At 41.1% G+C, this 14,780-nt stretch overlaps 2 protein-coding genes across 2 annotated transcripts; one reads left to right on the plus strand and one right to left on the minus strand.

Annotated features, from left to right (window-relative positions):
- The first annotated feature begins 1,147 nt into the window (after nt 1–1,147).
- LOC107186915 lies at nt 1,148–8,575 on the plus strand. Its single transcript, XM_015574877.1, has 3 exons — nt 1,148–1,360; nt 8,132–8,263; nt 8,390–8,575. Exons 1-3 carry the CDS (start codon nt 1,252–1,254, stop codon nt 8,416–8,418), a joined length of 270 nt encoding a protein of 89 aa, XP_015430363.1. The 5' UTR covers nt 1,148–1,251; the 3' UTR covers nt 8,419–8,575.
- A 319-nt stretch (nt 8,576–8,894) lies between these two features.
- LOC107186875 (ruvB-like 2) lies at nt 8,895–11,601 on the minus strand. Its single transcript, XM_015574826.1, has 7 exons — nt 11,527–11,601; nt 10,770–10,883; nt 10,253–10,687; nt 9,742–10,174; nt 9,308–9,576; nt 9,123–9,228; nt 8,895–9,054 (listed from the first exon to the last, which is right to left on the minus strand). Exons 1-7 carry the CDS (start codon nt 11,530–11,532, stop codon nt 9,029–9,031), a joined length of 1,389 nt encoding a protein of 462 aa, XP_015430312.1. The 5' UTR covers nt 11,533–11,601; the 3' UTR covers nt 8,895–9,028.
- Between the last annotated feature and the right edge of the window lie 3,179 nt (nt 11,602–14,780).

Genomic DNA, 14,780 nt, shown 5'->3' on the forward strand with positions numbered 1-14,780 from the left:
GATTACGAGCCAATTACCAACACGACCGCACTCGATGCAATCGCGTTAGATACGCGGCCAGGGTTGATCCCAAGTTTACAAAACACCCGCGAGAAAGCAATTAGGAGCGTTCCAGTGAATTTTCCACGCGGTGAAACAGGACGTTGCGCAAACGAGACCGAGTCAGGCACGATTACGAGCAAAGGCAAGAGAAAAGGAAGAAGACAGAACTTGGCGGCAGCGGTGGCAGTGAAGTCAAGGCGTGAAACAGCAGCCTCGGCTCTACGGAGATTTTTCCGCGCGAACGATACCGGCGGAACCTACGAGCACGCGTTTTGCTTGTGTTTCGTGGTCGTTAGCCAAGAATCCGTACGGCGGGTCGCGAGATGACGAACGCAGGGAATGATTAATATAAATTCTTGACGCTCCTTCGCGATCCCTCCAGCAAGCACGCCTTCGTTCCTCGCAACCAGGCTACCTGTCTCTTCTCCGCCTAGTCGTTGTGTCGTGGGCGTGCCTTCCTTCGTGTGTCCGTTCGCGTGATTCACCTTACGTGTCCCTTTACTGCCAAAAAACAAGATGCCTCGAGAAGAAATCGCCCCGTCGTCGATTACGGATTATTTTATAGAGTAAGTACTCGACGACCGCAACACGCCTTGTCCCTTCCATGTCTGACCAAGATTATTACACCGTCCAAGTCCACACGAACCTACGTGGACCAGAAATAGATATCTTATATCACCGTCCTGCCTTTATATTTCAATTCCCGATGTCGTGTGCTCTTTGTCGAATAATTTTTAATATTACAACCGGGTTTCTTTCGATACCTGACCAAGCTTACCTAAGTCATTAGATAATGACACAGGTGTACCGATTATTAGATCGCCGATCGTTCTTTTCTGTCTTCTGAATATCCCTTGGAAACCGTAAATAGGAATGTTTTTTCTATCTTCATTAAAAATTGACGAAGGAAAGTATGTCGTGAATAAACGAGGGAAAAGGTAGGGAAAATTCTGGTCTTTCCTGTTATTCGATTCATTGACCAAGCCGCACTGGAAATCCGAAGGTGTGTGTATTCGAAGCGGCGGAGAGCGGCAATTCTGTTGTTTATCCGCGGCTTTCCCCACTCGTGGCAAGTGTTTTCACCTCTTTAGTCTTTGCTCCGCGTAGTGCCGGTCCAAACATCGCCAAGACAAGCAACGTCGCGACGTTGTTCCGATCGATCGACTGTTGCCGCAACGACAAAAAAGATTCAACCGTTCTTCCAGAACGATGTCACGATTTTCGAGAATCCTGCTCGTCTTGTTTCTCGCGACGATCGCGATCGCGCACGCAAAACCGACCATTTACAAACGGAACCATGACAATGTCTTCGAGCCAGGTGAGTCTCTTACGTTCTTTAATTTACACGTAGTTTTCAACGCGGGTGTCAAAATTGAAAGACGAAGATGTTCCTATTTAAATTAAGAAATTTTTTCATTTGTTTATTGCGATAAAAGTTACGAAGAATCTCAGAAATTACACTGCTACACTGCGTGGCGTAACTACAGAACCACCCTAAATTTTTCAATCCTTATGTATTGCGATAAAAATAAAAACCAACCACTTCTTTCTAGGGAATATAATCATTTTCTGGAGAAACATTCTTTCTTAACATGATTTCTGACATGGCATACTTGATTCAAGAATTGAAAATTTTAGGGTGGTTTTGCAGTTATGCCACACAGTCTATGACATTTTAATAATTTTGTAGTTCTAGCGTTAAGCATGCGTTATACGCGAATACGCGAACTCGGTCGAAAATTCATACGCGTCGTTATCCTGCGACGAAATCGCGCGTTCGTTAAATTCTACTTTTTTTCAGTCGACATCGTCTAAATGTTCGCGCCCGTACGACTTTTTCCCGAAAGGAAGATTCTATTCGTTAAATTCTATTTTATCTGCTGGCGATGCTTCTACGAAAGTGTGTCACCACGCATAGATAAATTTTCCAGAAACGGCGCACGGTGTATTTTTTGCTGCAACCTTACACGTCCACATTTTTCTGTTTGCGCACATGCTGTAACGTGTACAGAAGTGTCGTTAGCCATTCCGCGCGATTATTCACGGTTTACGTCTGTATTACACACGGTTTGTTACATTTGCCGGTCGAGTGGGGGCCGCTATTGTTTCCTTTTCCTGTCGGACGCCCCGCGACAGGGCTCGTTTTCCCCAGTTTGTGTTTTTCTTTCTTTTTTTACCGACGTGTGTACAGGTAAACAAGTGAAATACCTCGTATTCAAGAATTTCTCGTCGGGCCACCCACTGTGATGAAAATATGTACACATACGCCTCGCTCTCCCAATTTCGCGCTAATTCCGTTTGTTACTTTTTACACCGCGATACCGTACGTTGCATTGTGTTAAGCTGATCTTGAAGTTTGTATACGCTGTCGTTGTTTATTTTAACTTCGTACAACTTTGTAACTATAACGCAACGAAAATGAGTTAGCTGATTTATAAAAGAAAAACATTCAATTTCATCGTGGTAATTAAAAGCACATGTTCTTAACGACCAGGATGTAAAATTTTTAAAGCGTGCAAATTTTCAGTTCGGTCTAGTATTTTAACGCAATGTTGTTTCCACAAATTGTTGGTTCAACGACGCTACCTATCCAGCAGTCTTCAGCAGATTTCGAATGGATGTGAATTTGAATTATAATTGAAATGTGAAGTTTCGAACTACGAGATAGCGAACTGGCTGGGGCGTCTCTAAAAAAAAAAAAAGAAATCGAAAGTTTCAGTTTCTCTTTCTCCGGTCCCCCTGGAGATCGAGATCGAGGTCTTGGTCGCGCTTCGATCTCCGCAGAAAAACTTTCACCGTGTTCTTTGTCGCGACGAACGGCCACGGAGATGCGTTTGGTGACTTTCCATCATTGCCGAAGAATATTAAACGAAAAGAAGACAGTTGTTTTATCAGATTAACGACCAACATAGCATTTATTTTTAACCGAAGAAATCGTTCGTCCATGTATCGTGAACAATAAATTAATATGTTCCTTGCAAATAGGAAGGCTTGTCAATGATTCTGAGCAGATTTTTTGAAATACGGGTTATAAATGTGTATAGCTCGTGTGACATAAGTCCCGATGACTAATCCGTGCAAAACACACTGGGTGTTTCCTGGTCCGTGTTTATCGTGTTAGGCAAGACGAGGCGAGTAAGGAGTAGTAAGTAAAAGAAAACAACTCGAGAAACAGATGACCCAGCCTGTGTAATAATTCAGAAACGATGACGTTTACGAAAAGATAGTCGCAGCAGCATGTCACGCGGTGCAATTGAAATAGATGGAAGTAAATTTTATCGCGTCTACCTAGCTCTAGCTGGTCTATCGACAAGGGCCTGGAGGAGTGTATACTTACATATTCTCGATGCATAAATTACGACGCGCTGTGACATCAGCGTTAAACGCGGCGAACCAGTAAAATATCGTCGTAACACAGGGACACGCGTTGCGTTCCGTCGTCGGTGTTTGCGCAGCGAGGACGCGACCACGGCTTTGACCAAATAAAGGGCGATCTCGAAACGGCCGAATTTCCTCGAGGCGACGTCGGACAGGTGGGGAATAACGGGAAGGTGACGTCAGTTCGCGTATCGCGTGGGTTTCGATTATAGCGAGGCCAGCATCTCGAGCGAATCCAATCCTCGGCATAGAGCACGCTCTGCCCGCGATAAACGCGTGTAACCTTCTGCCCGATGGGTCCTTGTTTTCCAGAATACAGTAAATTCTCGATGAGTGTTCGATGACTCCTCGGCGCTGACAAGGAGAGGTCCCTAGGTATAACGCTGACTTTTTAAGGAGGTTTAGCACAGCGATAAATTCTTCCAGATGATATTTGTTTCAACCGTACATGTCCATTAGTTTATAAAATATTTAATATTCAGTGCCGAGGAACCTTGGAACACTCATCGAGGATTTACTGTACTTGCTGATAAACGTGCTGAGCTGCCTCCGCGCAAAAAGGATTCGAAATTGTCCGCAAGACCAGGGTGTCGTTTAATTTATGCCACTAATGCGTATAACTGTATTTATACCCGTGCAAGATACAGCATCGTCTTCGTTCGCGGGTAAATAGCCTGCAGTTTTTGCCAGGTGGTAAAATGATTACACGGCGTGTGGTGTAAATAAACGGTCCAATGTACTAACAGTTTGTTTCGTTTCGCGTATACATCGAGCATTCCGGACGAAATAACACGTCGCAAAGTATCGAGCTCGTTAACTCGATTACACCGAGTGTATTAAGTCGTTGTGTATGAAATGACCGACTTCACTGATTGGGAATATGTACTTTTGCCTATGCTTCCATGAATGAAAATGATCATCGAGGTCCGCGTGTTGGACAAAGACAAAGAGTGGATGGTAATCGAGAACGAGTAATGTCAGTGCTCGCACTTCGTCTTAGAAATTTCTCCTTGAATTCTAAATTGATCTCGTTTCTCTTGAACCGAGACGAATTTTGCTTGGTAACTAATTTATTTCGTTCGCGAAATTCATAATAGCGAATCGATTTCACTAGGCTTTCGCTGTCCGCGTGTTCTCGGTCGTTAATATTCTAGAACGGGCTCTTGAACTTTGAAATCGACGCTACCGATATAGACACGGTAGACACGGAATACGATTCGAATACTAATAGCAATATACCTAGCGTAGCAAGAATCTCTGGCGAGAACCGCGACGGAATAATTCGAACGTGCGCGTCTTAGGTTCGAAAGGTTGAGGCCATTAACGAGGGTAAAACCATTGGGCGGTTAGGTTGTTAAGAAAACCGAGTTATCGGGTCACTGGTAACGTCGAGCGATTGGGTCATTACCGGCATCGAGTTATCGGCTTCTTAATAACGTCGAGGGATTCGATTATCAGTAATGCAAGGTTGCACGACGGCTAGAGACGAACGGACGGTATTAAAATTCCATAGGAGACTTCGAAACGTCGGGCGTAAGGATGAGAGATTACGCTGATCCCGTGTGATGCAGAGCTTCCATTAATCAAAATTTGCCGTTATTCAAAACGTTGAAAATTAGTTTCTCGACGGTACGTACTACGGCTCCTGGAGAATCGCTACTTGCTGTTTCGCGACAGCCTCCCCCCGCGGGAAACTTTATCGCGAAGTAGAAACGCTTTACGATCGACTCGTTCGTAATTCTCCGCTTGAATGGACGTAGATTAATAAACTCGTTTCGCGGACGATCCGCTATCTACATTGTACGCCCGCCCCTGCACAGACGTATCTTCTGGCTTAATCTCTTGTCTGACCGCGATGTGCAGGATCTGGAAGAGTAGATCAGTAAATCCTTCGAACGGCCACGTAAAAACGATTCTCGCGGGTTGTCCTTGGGGGCTGAATGTTGCAAAGTTAGGAAGGAGGCGGAACGATAGAGAGAAAGAGAGAGAGGAGAGACAAGGGACAATTGAAACCAGTGTCGGTGCCAGGTTATTTTGCGCTCTAGGCTAAGCTAATTACCGCGCCCACTATTTTACAAATTAATTACGTTTTCTTTTAAATTGAAATTATAAAAAAGGAAAGCAATAATTTGAATCCACATATTTATTATCAATTGCACAAAAAAAGTTAGTTCTCCTCGCAAAATGTTCTACTAGTTCCTTCAAATCGAGTGTTGAAGCTTGGTAGTATGTATATTTTTATTCATTGCGTTAAACGAAATGTTATTATTATTGTATCTGCTACACCGTTCAATAAGACCGGCTGGATTTTTGCACCTTCTCATGGTTTACGCCCTAGGTGACTGCCTAGAACGCTTTAATGGTAACGCCGACCCTGGTTGCAACAAAGTGCTATTGCAGAAGTGCACTCGTCACGCGAGCAGGCGATTCGAAAGGATTTAACTGTGTTGCGATATGATACGAGAACGCACCGACATCCCGGATAGATATATTTGTGTCGTCAATTCTTACGAGCACGTTTATTTACTTTGTAAATAACCACTTGGGATTGCCCGATGGTACGTAACAGCGGATTCGAATCTTTTCGAGTCGCTTCAACAAAGTTGAACGTCGGTTTCTGCTTATATACCTCGAATCGCACGTGAAATCGGATAGCTTAACATAGATGTTTACAGTTAGAAAAGTTTCGTACTTTAACCGTACATCGGTAACGGATATTCGATCCGTTTTCCATCCTACGTTTATTCAATCGAACGACCAGAACCTTGATGCTAGAATATCTCTCTTTAATTTCGTCGAATTTTTGCACGCGTTTAATCGCTCGTAATCCTCGAAAGATTCGCACAATTTCGCTCTCACGGTTGCGTACAGACCGGATGTGCTAAACCCAAACCTTGTAATTATCAGATTGACGTGATAAAGGTGTTACGAAATTTCATTCAGTAATACGAAAAATTGAATTACCACTGCTTTAAAAATTCATCCACGTTAATAATGTTAAATTAATTCTGTTGTTCGCGTTTAAAGCTTGGTTAGCTTTAATGACTTCATTAAGAAAAGTGCGCGTTTCCATGGAAGGAAGGATACGTATTCGTTTCCCATACGTTCCTCCCATTTGAGGACATGACTATCTGCAGAGAAAATGTCGCAGGTGTGGCGGGTAACTGAAATCGGACTCCATCGATGGAAAGTACATTCCACGGTGCGTCGGTTCCCCGATTCGCCCGCTGGTATGATAATTAATCCCGGTAAATACCAGCTCGATACAGTTCAGAGTGACATTCCAGCTGACGGAATGGTTGCCACGATCGGAAACGTCTGGATACGTTCACCGTGCACGCGTTTTGACCTTTCTATTTTACGTCGAGAATTCATAATCACTGCGACTTTCAGCAGAACATTCAATTCGCGATTATACATACTTGTTTCTGTGTTCACATTTCGGACAAAATTATGCAATCTCCGTTTATCGCGTAATTAAACGTATCGCTTGACGAGCGCGCTGAAATTCAATTTTTGCGATTGCATGCACAAGTCGAAGTTGCATGTGCGATTTATTTACACGTGAAAACAGTCGTGAAATTGAGTATGGAATAATATGGAAAATAGTAAGAGCGTACTCTTACATACTGAATAATATACATATACTCGTTGTCTGTATTTGCACAAAATTATGTTTGAAAAGTACGAGGTGATTCATTATTGGCATTACAACCGAGAAGGAGTGATTCTTCATAGAGAAAATTGTATCTCGATAATCTAGAATAATACTAACATGTCTGTTCATTGCTTGCCATCACTACTTATTGTAAGAACAAGTACATACGTATCAGATTCACTTTCAAAAGAGGTTTCTTCGGGAACAAAAAGCCTTATGCGAATAACAATTTATTCCAGACTTTCAACTTAATTTTTTATGAAACTCCTTTCAGTTGGACCATTAACGGATCACACTGTGCATTGTAACAAATAAACTATGCAGAACTATCTCAAGTTTTGATAATGGTCCCACTCGTAAACGTTAAAACAATAAACCGTGAGCGAAGATTCTCGAACAAGTTGTATTACACAGTTATCTGCTTTGAAAGGAGACAGGTGTAACTAGGAAATATCAAATAGCGTTTATTCGTCGATAATCGAAAAACTGTGATCGTTTCGCTTAGCTTGCGGGTATTCAATCAGTAAACCGTTTCGAAGCGACAACAAGCGGCAGAGCGCGCGATCGATGAATCTCGCCGATCGAGCACCACAGATTTAATCGAGATATCACGGCAACAAGGAGAGACGAGAGGATCTCGAAATAACAGAGATTTTCACGTACCACTGCTGCACGACCCGATTTTCATTCAACTGCCAACGGCCCGTCGAGAGCCAATAATTAAACAACGAACCGACGCAGACGCCGACGCCGGCTGTTTAATGAATCGATATTCGATTAAGAGTGATAAGCAAATATTCCCCATTCAGTCTAGCGCGGGTGAACGTTTGATAGACCGCGATACGCGTTTCGCTTCGAACCGTTTCTAGTTCCGCGCGCGCGCGCGCGCGTTAAAATATCGTGCATGATCTATAGTTATACGATGCTTGAGTATTTTTTTGTGCGTGGACAGACTTTTTATTCCATTAACGCGTAGTTACAAAGATGAATCCCTAATTTGCGAATAACAATGAAACAGTATTGCTGTAAACGAGAGATTAAACGATGTTTCAGTGATGGTACCAGTTTCGTCTACGGTAATTCCTCTTCCTGTCTACAAAGTGGTATACGGTCTAGGAGTTCTACCAAAGGATAAAAAGACCCAATCCTCGTTCAAGCCTGAGGGTGGTGTAAAACTGATAACGAGTAAGTAAAGCAGAAAACGCTCGTCACGACAAAAGCTTCGAACAGCGCTAACCATTGATCAACTTTTTGTGTCAAAAGTGTACTTCACAGTAGAATTGAAACACGTGAAAACGTTCTATTTTTTAGATAAAAAGGGTCAAGAAAAGAAAACGTAAGATCGTCGACGACAACGCGAACAAGTTGATCTTCCCCCGATCGCAGCGTGACTTCCGTTGCAAACGAGACGATGAATATTTCCAATTTCCGTGGTCGAGCGAAGGTCCATCATCGACGAAGCGACGTAGATTCATTAACGTTACGCTGTGATATGCGAGAACATTTCGTGGATCGTAAGTTAAATTTAAACCTTTGAAATTCCAGAACGGGATTTTCTTTGAAAACCACTTGTGTTACGCAATTACAGAAACCTTACGCCAAAAAGTGACATATGTACCTCTGTTATTTGATTTAACGCTAGATAATTGTTTTCATCGTTACGAATTTATTAGACTGTAACGCGTCGAACAAAATCAAACGTTGCGAAGCCAAACTGTAGTCAGGATACAAACGGAATTTGTTAAGTTTTTTTTTTGTATTTAATTCGAAATATATAGCCATCGTTCCTGAAATTGCATTTACATTCAATGCGTTTACTCGACACTTGGATAAAACTGACTGACACTTCAAAGGTATATCATAGAACCATTAAGTAAAAAATTATGAATGTTTATTGAACAATGTCGGAATAAGGGCGATTTATTTATTTATTTATTTACCTATTTATCGTTACGATATTTCCATCGATTCTTCCGCTGAAACAAAGGTAGGAATGATCGAAACAGTAAATAAAGCCACCCCATGCGATTATAAATTTACTTACGCATTTCATTGAACATAAAATCGTCTTGATATTCTTTGAGGAACTGTGCAGATCTATGTTCATCGAGAAATAGCGAATACACACGCTTCACGTCATCGATATTCACCTGAAAATACACGTTTCAAATAGCATTTGTGCAACTGTGAACACTACAATAAATTATGAAAGATCGACATCATATTTACTTCGGTACTCTTTCTTCGTCGACTAACGAGAGATGCAGTAGTTATCAATTGAATCGCGTATCTAAGCGACGTCTCCAACGCGATTCTCGTGAGCACTGTTAAAGCATCGTCAGCCATTTCGCAGTCCTCCTCCTCGCACCTAATCTTCAAAATCTCCTTCAATTCCTTCTCCTGGTATGGACTCGTTGGAACGATGATCATACGATCTAGCAAATCGATAGGAATACCATGGGGACTTTTATAGTTTGTTCCTCTGATCCTTGTAATACCTACAAAGTTGAGAAATGAATCTTTCATTATCAAAGTTTAGAAAACGATGATTGCCCCTTCTTAGAGCTGTGGAATTTACCGCGAACTCAATGAAGGTAAGAAGAATCAAGAAAGAAGTCAGTCCCGATTTTAATACAAGCGTCTGAAATGTTCAGTGGGTATACCTCTGTTCGTAGCCATAATTACAACTGGTGCCATCTCGTTTTCAAGTGCCCGATTGAGGAAGGAGAAACATTCGATGTCCAACATGTGAACCTCGTCGATGAACAGGACACCAGGTACGATTTCTGCCTTTCCTTCTTCCCGCCATTCTGCGACTTTAGCGTTTATTTGATCTCGCACCTCTGATTTTATTTCTCCCGTGTCTCCAGAGAATAATGCCAGAAATCCATGAGTTCTACTATTTATGACGTCGACTTCATGCAACGTGACCGTGTGCACTACTTCCTTACGTTTCTGTAATTCGCCCTCAGGGCACTGTACGAAACGAGTCTGCGAACCGGTCGCGTCGTAGTCACGAGCTCTGGTGAAAGATCTACCCAGTCTGTTGATTTTTCCTGTAGCTTTATCGATCGTTATTACATCCCCTGCTTGTACCTTGAATAAGCAAATAATGTACAAAGTTAGATAAGAATATTAGAAATATATACATATGTATATTAAGAATTTACTGACTTTTTCCTTCATTAGACTATCAATCATCTTGTTTCCCAAATCATAGATCGTTTCCATCTCTGTTGTCTTCAGGGTTAATTTACCAACTTTGGCACCAACCCCTGTGGCAGGTCTATCCACCTGAATTTCAACCACCTCGCCTTCTATAATTTCTGTTTCTTCCTTAATTCTAACACCGATAGATTTTCTTATAGCCTGAGTCAGAGCTTCTGTTTTACTCATTTCCAGAGAATATATCTCGGAACCAGCCATCGAAGTGAATGGAGTATCCATTCCAAGAGCTTGAGCCATTCCCATGGCAATAGCAGTCTTGCCAGTGCCAGGTTGACCTGCTAATAATATTGCTCGACCTGCTATCTTTCCATCTTTAATCATTTCAAGGACAACACCAGCAGCACGACGTGCCGTGAGCTGACCAACCATCCCCTGTGACACCTAAGCAATTATAATTGAGCAATGAGAACCTAAATAATCTTGAACTTTCAACAGCTATATGTAGAATAAATAAATTAATTACATTACGTGGTTCTAAGCTATCATCTAAGCCTAAACCTCTAATATGAGAATGGGCACCAATTCTCTCTATCCTAGTGATTTCACGAACTTCTTGAACTTTCGCAGCTGCGACAGCCTGAAACATGAATACATTAATGTCAGCATAAAGTAGTAATGTACATTTATACATATAGTACCATAGACATAGAGATGTAAAGTGCCCGTCAAGCTGGGCCGGTGTCCCAACTTTAGAAAGTGATGGGTTACTTTCAGAAGACTTGCTATCTCTTGCTAATATAGCTCAGTCAACCACTCAAAATTCAGACCTCTAGAATCTTACTCCCCACTACTTAGATTTAAAAAGAGATACCAAGTTCTCCGAAAACTATCTACCTCTTTCTAAAATTGAGATACCTGTTTCATAGAGAATGTGCAATCTATATTTCTATGCTATGTATAGTACACATGCATTGCATAAACACAGAAATGGATCAAACAATTAGTTTCCATGGCAACTTGTTTTGCTTCTGTTAGAAAGATATGGAAGAAATTACACAAATTCATACTATAATAATTTGCATTGTAAAATCATAATACAACAGAAAAAAATAACTTCTCAAAAGTTACGTTATTTATATATAAGTTTAACGTATACAGGTTAGCCGGTGTAGATACAGCAGACACAGTCTAGACTATATCATATCTTTGATGTCATTTACAATTATACCGTAAGACGCTAAAAGTAATTAATAATTTTTATTTTTATACAATATATTTACCGCCATGATTGCAAGTTTTCCACGTGTTTATGCTCCCAATATCAACTGTAATTAACTCTAATACGATTATTTGGAATCGCGAATTGCGAACTGCTGCATGAAGTGTGAACACCTGTTCTGTAGAAGGGAACCTCGTCGTTATCGGCGATCTATGAGTCCTCTATCGAGATAGCTTTGAAATGACTAATCTTTGCGATGATGCTGTATTACCACAGATGAGATATAAGAATAGATCTAACATGTAATGTAACTTTCTGTCCCATGCTTCGAGGGCGTCAGAAGCCTCCTTACCATTTTAGTGTCAGTACCCGACGTTACCGATAAAGCATGAAATCTGAGTATTATTAGCACAAATGAAGTGTTATATATTCAATTCATATTACGTGTATCTATACGATTTGACGGGAATAACAATATCCGATGCTTCAGTTTAAGATTAAGGGATAAATATAACAGTCAGGAAACATGAAACGGAAAAGTATATATTTTTTCACTTAACTATAAGACAATTTATTCTAAATGCATCGTTAATGGACATTTTATTAATGTTACTTTTTATATGTTCTTGTTTTATTCGTTTTTATATCTTGCCTTACATTTGTATATTGGTAACAGATAATGCCGCGGTACGGTGCCCTCCGTCGGTGCCGACGTGTGCCGAACGGTGCCGGAGATGGCCGGAACGGTCGAACGGGAGCGAGCGAGAGCGGTAGAGCGTGCCGCGGTGTCGGTGCTCTTCGTCCAACGCGCTAGTGATGTTGCGTCACACAGTTTATTAACCTAGCCGTGTACGTCGTGTACCATGACCGTACCATCTGGTGTTTGGGTCGTTCAAGCCGGCAAAAACAATTCAACAGGAACAAACCTGCGTACGCCCAATACATAACGGCGTTAGCTTCCTCACTTTCTCGTGAGCCGTCGCGGAGGGTGGGCGCGTGTCTCAACTCGTCCTTTCTCTTGTTACTAACCTATTGTTTGTTGCAGGCATTCGACAACCATCAATTTATTTACTGTGCATATTGTTGTGTCCCCTCTCTTGTTACTAATCCCTTGTATGTTACAGATGTTCGAGAACCATTGGCTTCGATATTTATCTTCTTATGTACTGTGATTCATTTACTGTGATTTATTTACTGTGCATTCTATCTGTGATTTCTATACTGTGATTTATTTACTGTGCATATTATTAATCCATCTGTCTGTTGTGTCCCCTCTCTTGTTACTAATTCCTTGTATGTTACAGATGTTCGAGAACCATTGGCTTCGATATTTATTTTCTTATTTACTGTGATTTATTTACTGTGCATATTATGTATTCTATGTGTATTGTATAATGAAAAATATTTTTCCAAACAGTTATTCCATCGAAAGAAGACATCGATCAACGTCTACATCTTCAAAGCGTGCGTCTACCACTGCGTTAAGTTACTGTAAGTTAAACTTAAATCATAATTCGATATTCATTGTTATATTCATATTCATCATCACATCGTTTATTATTAATTTTAGTCTATCTATTAATAGACTTAAATTGTGATCAGCCATTGTGCATACCAAGTTATTATTAATTCATTTTGCTCGTTGATTTCTCTACACAGACTTGGGGTATGGGCAGTGGGTCTGTACCTATTATGGTACGGGCAGTGGGCCTGTGCACTAAGACTGTTTGCCGATCCCTCTGGTTTCTATTGAGAAGCCAGATATCGGACGTGTTTAGTCTTTGCCTGGTAAGTAGGATTTGGAGTAAAGGCTCGTGCGCGCCTGGGTACAACGTACCCGCCTACGGAGTAGTCGGGAGTCTGCTCCGTAAAAGGACTCTGTTTTACAGGGGATCTCGCTTGCACTACCATACTTGGTCATGACCTGTGCTCGGGTCTGGTACGTAGGTGACCAGCCCAAAGGGCCTGGAAAGTGAGAGATGGATTCGGGTTTGCGAGGTTGCGCCCGTCTTTCCTATTTTCTTAAACCAGGTTCTGGCGACAACACTTTCATCGCGATACTTGTTCATACTGTAGTTTAACGTGGTTCATCGTAGAATTAATTTTTGGCTTGGTATATTAGGTGCGTAAACGAAATGATCGATGGAACTTTTTCCATTCCGTCTATCTCTTTCGTTTGAGTATTAGCGACTACATTGCGTTAAATTTGTTATTTCGTATTACTAGCATTAATTCGTATTAATTAGAATATTAAGATAATATTAGTTCTAAGCTGAAGAACGAAGACAACCGACGAGGGAACTTAGTTTTTTATAGGTTTAGGCTCAAGAAAGAAGTCATCCGCCGAGGGATTTTAGTATCGGTAGTATTATATAGTTAAGATTTAAGTAATTTATAAGGTTTATTGTGAAAGGTGGGTAGATGTAGAACTTGTGATTCCATCTACTTGCCTTGGGCCTCCACTCGCAGCAACCTCCTCGTGGTGAGGCCTGGGCAATCGGTATTGTCATCGGTAAAGTACTGTAAACTGAAGACAATATCGAGCTAATGGCTGCGAACTTCTAATCTATTTCATAAAACCACGTTCTATATTACATCGAACTAGGATTATTTTAGAAATCGATATGAAATTCAAAGTGTAAAAATGTCTAGTACTTTGAATGTTTTAGACAATTATTCGAGATAAAGATGTATGGAACTACTGAAAATTACTTTAGATTCCTTTTCCTTATTCTGTAAATTCATTGATTGGAATATGAATGCTAATGGAAGTATGAATATTTTCACAGGATAATGATATAAATGGAACTTTCACACTTTTTTAAGTGTTACAGTGATATTTCGTTGGCCTCCGTATTAGCGCATTGCGCCGAACGCGGATAGCATGATGTTGTAGTCGCAAGGGAGCAATTGATTCGAATAGACGTATTGTACCGTACCGCATCATATTGTATTTCAAACTTTTATATCATTAGAATTTATATGTATACATATGTATATTCCTATAAACATGCGTCAGTTAATATAAGCTTCATTTCATCGAATTGTCTTAAATATAACTGCATAAACAGTGTACAATCTTATACTAATTATAGTTGTCTGCTTCAACAGGTTTCTACAGAAACTAACTACTGCCTACGTCTTTTAAACTTGGGCTGTAGTAGTATCTGCAGAAACTGCCATGGGTGCTGGGGTTATTATCTAATTTCTTCACGGGAACACGCACAAGCGTCAGTCCCAATTCGACAGTTGCACGAGCAACATTCGACCGAGCTCGCGAGTTGTACGAGCAACAGCGATAAAGGATCACGTTTC

Source organism: Dufourea novaeangliae, unplaced genomic scaffold (genome assembly GCF_001272555.1).
Source record: "Dufourea novaeangliae isolate 0120121106 unplaced genomic scaffold, ASM127255v1 scaffold81, whole genome shotgun sequence".
In the NCBI taxonomy this organism is placed as follows: Eukaryota; Metazoa; Arthropoda; class Insecta; order Hymenoptera; family Halictidae; genus Dufourea; species Dufourea novaeangliae.

Bases quoted from the DNA above. Each gene is read 5' to 3' on its own strand.
- LOC107186875 (XM_015574826.1), bottom strand. The intron at 10,688-10,769 runs GTAATTAATTTA...ATAATTGCTTAG, and splicing joins ATAGCTTAGAACCACGTAAT to GTGTCACAGGGGATGGTTGG. The intron at 10,175-10,252 runs GTCAGTAAATTC...TGCTTATTCAAG, and splicing joins ATAGTCTAATGAAGGAAAAA to GTACAAGCAGGGGATGTAAT.
- LOC107186915 (XM_015574877.1), top strand. From the start codon at position 1,252: ATGTCACGATTTTCGAGAATCCTGCTCGTCTTGTTTCTCGCGACGATC. The intron at 1,361-8,131 runs GTGAGTCTCTTA...ACGATGTTTCAG, and splicing joins TGACAATGTCTTCGAGCCAG to TGATGGTACCAGTTTCGTCT. The intron at 8,264-8,389 runs GTAAGTAAAGCA...TCTATTTTTTAG, and splicing joins TGGTGTAAAACTGATAACGA to ATAAAAAGGGTCAAGAAAAG.